General features: G+C 36.3%; 1 protein-coding gene across 1 annotated transcript; it reads left to right on the forward strand.

Moving 5' to 3' along the window:
• The first annotated feature begins 7,403 nt into the window (after positions 1 to 7,403).
• On the forward strand, positions 7,404 to 8,318 carry LOC140334639 (olfactory receptor 5B12-like). Its single transcript, XM_072416877.1, has one exon. It carries the CDS (start codon positions 7,404 to 7,406, stop codon positions 8,316 to 8,318), a length of 915 nt encoding a protein of 304 aa, XP_072272978.1.
• The last annotated feature ends 692 nt before the right edge of the window (positions 8,319 to 9,010 follow it).

The raw sequence follows: 9,010 nt of genomic DNA on the forward strand, positions 1-9,010 counted from the left end.
TCTGTCACCATTCACCAGTTCTTCTGTGATGCTAAAGCTCTCATCAACATTTCCTGTGGTGGGACTGAAATGTTTTACATGATCTTATATACAGATTGCTTTATACTTGGTCTCTGGCCATTTGTGTGTAACTTGATGTCATATATACAGATTACCAGGGTCATACTTCGTATTAAATCTAAGGATGGTAGAAGTAAAGCCTTCTCCACCTGCTCATCCCATCTCATGGTCATGGTCATCTATTATGGATCTTGTTCATCTGTGTATATGATACCACCATCAGATCACTACAAACTACTTGAACAGATTTTAACAGTTTTTTATACCACAGTGGTCCCCATGTTGAACCCTCTCATATACAGCCTACGAAACAAGGCAATAAAGAGTTCTCTGAGAAAAATTGTCACATAATACACACAAGATAATGCACTCTACACATCTGAGTTTTCTTATGTAAATGTTAGTTTTCTTTTTAATTTTTGTTCACTTTCAGCAGTGATCGGCCATATCATGAGGCCTTGGAACCACAGGTCTTGAAAAATGTTCTCAATATCACTTCGTATTTTCATCCTGTGCGCCTATGTATTCCTATAGCAGTAGCTTGAACTATATCAAAAAAATGATGCCTACCTTTGAAAACAGGAAAGCTTTAATTTACAGTAAATTCTTTGTATTGGGTAGTAATAAATAATATGAAAAGAATTGAACATAGCTCACTCAGGACTAGTAAAATTCAAACTCAGAGCAAATCTGGTTATTTTTGTTAAAAATCCTCCTGGATTCCAAAATTCCAAGTTGGAATTTGAATTTTTTTGCCTTTTTTTTAGAAAAAAATTAGGTATAGTATGAATCCAAAATTCAGCCTCTCAAATATGATTTGTTGAGCTGTACTTTACGTTTCCATGCTTTTAAAGGTATAGTAATGTGAAATTGGAGCTTGTATTGCTTAATTTCTAAAATCAGAGGTCAGAATGGGTCAGATCTTAGAGTCAGAATCAAATCTGATTTGAACTTTCTGACCACTACTATTCCGGACAATAGAGTTTCTAGAGGTCTCTAATTTGAGGTCTCATTGGCTGCATATTCTAAAAAATGAAAAAGTTTTCCACTGTCATTTCTCTGTATTAGGCTGGATCTGCCGCTTCTTGGTCTAGATTATCTTGATCCAAAAGGGGATTGTTCTTCATGCAGACTGAGCAAACCCATCTTAGAGGAAGATCTGACCACCACTAGTCAGGATAAAAGATTGAGGAAATTGGGCTTAATTTCTAGTCATTGATGTATTGAGGTTGGTGGACATTTTTTTCCAGGGTCCCTCTTTTTCTACAGTATGAATCAGTGTTTCTCAACTAGGGTTCCTCCAGAGGGTGCTGAGCAATGAGCAGTTTGTGCCTCTCAGATCAGTTTAAGTGACCCCAATGATCTTTTTGGCTATCTGTAATGGTGACATTCTTTACAATCAATGACCAGCTATAAGAGAGAGACATTCTTTCTTTCATTCTTTCTATTGACTACCACACTAATGTTCTGTGAGCTGTAGATATAGTAATTATAGAAAGGGTTCTCTGAAGACATTAAAATGATTTCCCCCATGTTAAAAAGGTGGGGAAACACGGGTAAAAATACAGAAAGTGTCACTCTTGGAGAGACAAGACCACTAGGGGGTGCTATGTCTTGCATGGAGGTGGTGTGAGCCCTGAGAAGGGCCAAGGCTCAGAGTCTAAGCAGTAACCAGGTTTTCTCCAGAGCCTCTGATGGTGAGGATGTTGCACCGCTGGTTACTGCCATGTTGAGGTTCTTGGGCACACCAAAGTGGCCAAAGCATGGTACCAAATCACTAAGCAGAAGGATAGTCAAGGAAAGCTGGGGTCAAGACAGGCAGCAAGCAACAGAGGTCAGGTCACACACCAGGGATCAATAGCCAGGCATCCAGGAGATAGAAATGACACAGAGGCCATGTTGGGCACAGGGAACACAGGAGATACTGGAAACAGCAGGAGTTACAGGTGATGCAGAGATATCCACAGGCAGACAGGAACTGCACAGGGAAGTTGGTTGGGAACCAACAAACCGGACAACGGGGGGACGACAGGAACTAGATCACAGAACTAGGGAGCTTGTTGCACAAACAAAAAATACAGTTTGTGAGCTAGCTAAATAGCTAGGGCTGATCAAGAGGCTATTTCCTGATTGGCCAGCGGATTGGATGGAGTTGATAAACCTTGGAAACAGAGGCACTCCCAGCATCAGAACTGCAAGCATGCACAGGAGAGTGATGCCGGTGCTTTAGTGAGGAACAGGTAAGTGTGACAGAAAGTCTGTAATTAGAGAATAGTCTCATTGGCTGCATCCTCTTCTTAACAATGAAAAACTTTTCCACTGTCATTTTCCTGTATTAGGCTGGATCTGCTGCTCCTAGACCTAGATTATCTTATTCCAAAAGAGGATTGTTCTTCATGCAGACTGAGCGAACCCTTCTTAGAGGAAGATCAGCTAAAGCATCTGCTGGATAAAGAATCACGAAGCAAGGCTATTTACTTTTGTGTTTTTTTGTATACATTTGTTAAATATTGATGTTTTTGGTTTATAATAGTAGTTGTTATTAGAGATTGGCAGTAAACCAAAAATGGTGCTTGTTTCTTCCTTGTCTTGCCATTAAAGAATGTAGGGTCTTGTTAGTAATGGAAGCAACCATGCTTGCTATCTATTTCGATATAACATGAAACCCCTTTATGAGCCTGGTGTTTCAGGCTAATGTACATAGGGGGAACCCTGTTGTTTTGAGAAACACCTATCAAAGTACATCTTGGTATGCTTAACAAACCCTCTGCTATGAAAACTGTATGCCTGGCTTACTAGGTCGGTTCTTTACAGTTGGTGTGGTTGCCCTTGTTCTTGACTTGTTCCAACATTTTCCTACATTCTTCCCCAACCTCCCCAGCCATTGTAGTGATACTATTATTTTTTTAGAGGATGTAAAAAGTAGGTGACAACCAAAGCCTTTGTTCAGATCAGACTTTGATCCAACTTCCCAGATAAGTGTCTTACAAGGACCTTCATGGCAGAATCTCCAATTATTAATTGTTTTCACTAGATTTAGAAATTTCATATGCCCAAGATGAAAATGAAAATGCTAAAATTTGTTTTATTCAATAAAAAAAAATTTTACTAAAATATATTAAAACAAAATTATCAGGGTATTTCCCTAAAGGTTTCTCTTTATAACACAATAATGGGACAGAGCAGAGATCTGAAGGGTATAAAATGTACCTCTTGTTCATTGTTTGCTGTATACAAAGATCTACAGACGTGATGCTGCTCTCTGATTTGTATGTTTTACTTATATGTGTTTGGGTTACCTCTGAATCCTCCAGTGTCCAAAAAGAATTCAGAGAAACTGTTAATTGACTTTTCAGTTTGTAAAAATTACTTTCCTTCACACACTACATGATTTTTGCTATTAATCAGAAAAAAATCTTTATTTTCTGAGCCCACCTGATTCTAATTTTACTCTCGTTACTTTTTGTAGGGCCTCAGGCACACTATGGGGCTGATTTATTAAAGCTGTCCAAGACTGAAGAATATAGACTATCATGGGAGATCATGGGGAATACGACAAATCTGCAAGGAATCTGGTCTAGGATTGAAAACATTTGCTAATACCAATTGTTCATCCACCATTCTCTATCTTCTCTAGTCTTGGAGAGTTTTTAAATCAGGCCCTATGTGTGGGGCTGCATTGGTCTGCATTGCTACCCAGACCCAATACAATACCAGAACCCAAATCCAATAGGCAGAAATAACACCAAAGCACAAGACAAAGTAATTTTATTTTTTTAATGGACTCACATAATTCAACAATACAATGCTGCTGACATAAGATAATTTTCAAAAACAAATTAGGCTTCATTCCCTCTTTAAAAAAGTGTATTGTCGGTTTTTAATCTGTTTTCTAACAGTGACCCCCGACCCCCCGAAGCATCTTGTGTCCTTGAGATCATTTAAGGTTCCATACCTGTGTTTCTTGATCTTTTTAAAACAGGGAAACCCCTTAAAAAATTTTCAGGTCTATAGGCAACCCCTGCTGGAATTACTATATCCACAGATCACAGGATCTTAGAGGGATGGCCAGTTGGAAGAATGCCTATTAAATTGCTGGCCATGTGGAAGAATATCATCCTTACAGAGATGCAAAAACAAAAAAAAAATGACCTAAGAGTCACAAGTTGCTCATTGCTCAAGGAACCCCCAGTAATCTCTAGAGGAACCCTAGGCCAGAAGAACCCATTGGCCAGGATACGTTTTTCCTTCTGACCACCACATTAATGTACTGTGAGCTGTGGAGATAGTAATTATAGCAGAGGTTTCTTAAGATTTGAAAGTTAGTAAAAAACTACTGGAGCTAGAAGTCTGCAGGGGACATTGAAGAAAATATTATGAGCATATCAGTTGGAGGTCCCTTTTTTTGTGTTTTTCCAGTACAGAGTTGGGCACTGGTGACCACCATGATAACGGTTAAGTCAGGACACTCTTTGCATGGAGATTGTATGTTCCATTTGTGTTTGTGTGGGTTTCTACAGGTTCACTGGTCTTTACTCTTACATTCTAAAAACATGCAACTAGGCTCATTGACTTTCCCTGAAAACTTAGATTGTTATAAAATATGACTATGGTAGGGACTTTACATTATGAGGGACAGTTAGTGACATGACTATGGGCTTTGTAAAATGCTGTGTTGTGTGTTAGCTCTTTATAAACACAAGATGCACACTTTAATGCTTTGCTCCCTATACAAGTCTATTAGAAAACAGCAACACATTGAATTATATCATATTTGGTATAGGACATTGTTTACATTTATTACAATTTATTAGACTAATAAAATATGTGTATAATTTATTCTAATTATTATTCTTAAAGCATGTAGAATCCAAATTTATTTTCTTCAATAAATTCTATCACTCATAGCATAAATTTTAGAAGTGAAACTTCTAATGTATTCTTATCAAACTTTATATACCTATAATGTTTTATGTTTTTGTTACTATTATTATAGTGTGGTCCCTTCCCTCGTTATTTATTGTGAAAAATATGTTGCTTTGCAGAATGGTACCAAAATCCCAAAACGATACATCAGGTGTAGAGTTTCACATTTTTCCATTCTTCATGAAAGTTCACAGCAAATTGTTTATAATCATTAATTCTTTTTTTTATCTTTTTCTTTGGAATCATTGTGAACATCATGATTATCACAGTGAAATGTCTGTACCTTTATTTGTATCAATTCCTCTGTTTTTGTCTGCGGTCGAGTGAGTTTTACAACTGTTACTATTCCAAAATTCCTCTACATCTTAATCTCTGGGGATAACATAATGTCCTTAGGACAATGCTTCATTCAGGCATAATTCCACTTTGCAGCAAGCACCAGCGAGGCCATGGTTTTACTTGTTATGGCCTATGACCGTTATGTTGCATATGTTGCAATTTGTCCCCCCTTGTACTATTACCATAAACAAGAAAATGGGTATATTGCTCATGACGTTCATCTGGATTTCAGCATTTGCAAATTCATCTGTAATGATCATGGTCATCTTAAAAATGTCCTTTCACTCTCCCATCACCGTTTACCAGTTCTTCTGTGATGCCAAAGCTCTGTTCAATGTTTCTTGTGGGGGCAATGATATGTTCTACATATTTGTGTGTATTGACTTTTTTGTGTTTGGTGTATGTTCCATTACTTGCCATGTGATACCATACACGCAGATTTTTATAGTCATATTACAAATTAATCCTAAGGATGGAAGGAGTAAAGCCTTCTCCACCTGCTCGTCCCACCTTGACGTCATGATAATCTATTATGTATCTGCTTCGTTTGCACTCCTGACCCCACTATCAGAACACTCCAGTGTATTAGAAGAGATCTTTGCAATGTTCTACACAACTCAAACCTTGAACCCCTTATAATACAGTCTGTGTAACAACAAAGTGAAGAGTACTTTGCTAAACCTATTAGCTTAGTTCTTGCAAAACTAATCCTTTGAAAGATTTTAATATTTTTGCCATGTTTAGTTTAAAAAAATTGTCTTTGCTGAAGCAGAAATAAAGAAATGTATCTGGCACATTAGGAAGTGGTAGCTCAGACAAATTTTGGAAATTTAATTGTATGAGCTGGCATAGGAATCATATGATCAAAACCACTTTAACTGTTTCTGAATTGTCAATGGAGCCCCATCTGTCACTGTCAACAAAAACTAAGACATTTCATGTGGCTGTGCATGACAAATAGATTGAATGTACTATAATATAATTACTTCTTTTTTAGCATTTTAGTCTGGTTATTTTAAAAATTGTTTCTTTAGCTCCCATAGGACATTACACCTTAAAACAGAACTAAATGTAAAACATTTGCAGTTTCTTGACCTTAACATTATGGAGCCAGTTTTGAGAGATCACAAATATATAGCTTATGCTAGACAGCTAAATAATTTACAGGATGGAGGCTTTTATCAAGCAAAATGGAAGGCCTTTCCACAATAAGCCATCACAGATGTTTTATGGATAAACTGCAGTAGATTGTGCAGACGGTATAGAATACATTACTAACTACTGGAATGCAACAAAGGGCCAATATTGTAAAAAAGATCATTTTATTATTTCCTTAATTGTAATGGTTTATTGATTGTGTTCTATAATGCCTTGTAGTTCAATTTGAACCACATTTAAAATAATAAAAAAAAGGTGGAATGATAACTCCTGTTTTCTTTAATCATGATCCACATCTTACAAATTCTACCAGGGGTATGTAAACTTATAATCACTACTGTAACAATCAAACTTTAAAAACAAACTCAACAAAAAGTTTTAGTTTCCTGCAAATCACAACTTTCTATAAGGCTTAGTGCAACCTGAGGGGATTCAGTAATTGGTATGTCTCAGGAGGAAGCCTAGTATTACACAGTCCCCGCAAGTATAAAGGTTTAACACAATACCTGTATTCAAAGTCTGGTTTGTCAGGAGAGTTATATGAATACATGCAGTTCAATAGAACACTATAATGGGAGGAAATGTAAGTTATTTGTAATAGAGGATTTTCAGTATGATTCCCTTATTCAGAGTGCTTCTGAATGTTAACACCAAAAAAATACATAATGGGTCTGACTTACTTAGATCCCAAGAGCGATCACTGCTTATTTATGATTAACTGATCCTAAAAGAATGTTTCTTTGTCAATTATTCTGATCCTACAATTCTAATGGTCATTTAATTCCTTTTTTCTTACCTGTAATCTAGTCTACAGCCACTTCTTTTTGTGCACTTGCTATGTATTTTATTATATATACTTGAGTATATATATATATATATATATATATATATATATATATATATATATATATTAGAGCAGCATGGAAAATAATACTCTAGAGTTCCACATTGTGCCATTTTTTATGAAAGCTAACAATAAATTGTTCATTTGTAGCACCGTCTTCTTTTTCTTAATCTATATCTTTGGAATTCTTGTAAATAGTGTTATCATTACAGTGATATGTTTGGACATCCATTTGCACACTCCAATGTATCTATTTCTCTGTAACTTGTCTGTTGTGGATATGTGTTATACAACTGTTACTGTTCCTAAACTATTGTACATCTTACTCTCTGGAAACAATACGGTACCCCTCATGCAATGTTTTATCCAGATTTACTTCTTCTTCATAGCTGCCAGTGCTGAAATAACTATTTTATTTATAATGGCATATGATCGATATGTTGCGATTTGCTGCCCTTTGTATTACCATACTATACTCAACAAGAAAACCTGTATATTATTCTTGACAGCCACTTGGGTTTGTGCTTTTTTTAACTCATCTTTATTTACCAATTCAACTTTGAAACTTTTTTTCTGTTCTTCTGTTACCATTCACCAGTTCTTCTGTGATGCCAAAGCTCTTATCAACATTTCGTGCAGTGGCAGAGATATGTTTTATATTGTTGTCTATGCAAATTGTTTTATATTAGGGTTCATTCCAATTGTGTGCAACTTGATGTCCTATGTAAAGATTATTAGGGTTATATTGCAGATTAAATCTAAGGATGGCAGAAGTAAAGCCTTCTCCACCTGCTCATCCCACCTCACTGTCATGGTTATCTACTATGGATCTGGCTTATCCGTGTATTTGATACCACAGTCAGACCGATTTGGTCTACTGGAACAGATCTTAACAGTGTTTTACACCACAGTAGTCCCCATGATGAATCCTCTCATATACAGTCTACGAAACAGTGAAGTGAAGCGTTCTTTGAAAAAACTGGTAGCTTAGTTCTTGCTTTTGACTTAATTGTTAATCTTTAAATATGTTTATGGCTTTCATATAATTTCAATTCTAATTCCATACAAACCAGTGGCTATATGACCAGTAGTACCCTGCTTGATATAGACATGGACAATGTCCACCACTTCTTTTTGAAGTTTAAAGTCTTGACATTTATTGACCTTTCAAAGCAGCAAACCTGGAAAAGCAGAGAGTGGAAGCGGTTTTTGACAGTTCACTGGGGCAATCAGGGAAGTAAGAATAATTTTTGAAGATGGGACATTGCCAGTCCCTTTCCGCAATAAATACCTACCTGATGACCATTTTTTCCCTAGAAACCAGTTTTAAATGTCTTTGGCAGCACTATAACACACTGTGACTTAAAAAACGCATTGTATATAGAGGAGTTACAGATGTCTACCACTTTTAAAAAACAAAATCTTGTATCAGACAAGGACTGCCATTGCTCCAGGTCAAGTCAATAAAAAAAATAAAACAAGAACAAGCAGGCCACAACTACTCATAGCCACTGTAAAAAGGCTTATCTACAAATAGATAAGACCAAGAAGCTGACTTTTTTGTCTGCTGCAAAATGCATTGAGTTGGGGAACAATATTGTCATTACTATGCTTTGAACAAATGATATGTGTGCAAAATTTAATGTTTATTGTAAATTAATAAATCGATCAATATAGCTTAGT

This window comes from Pyxicephalus adspersus, chromosome 7, assembly GCF_032062135.1.
Source record: "Pyxicephalus adspersus chromosome 7, UCB_Pads_2.0, whole genome shotgun sequence".
NCBI classification, from domain to species: domain Eukaryota; kingdom Metazoa; phylum Chordata; class Amphibia; order Anura; family Pyxicephalidae; genus Pyxicephalus; species Pyxicephalus adspersus.

Excerpts from the sequence above, each read along its gene's own strand:
- LOC140334639 (XM_072416877.1), top strand. The coding sequence starts at position 7,404 with ATGGAAAATAATACTCTAGAGTTCCACATTGTGCCATTTTTTATGAAA.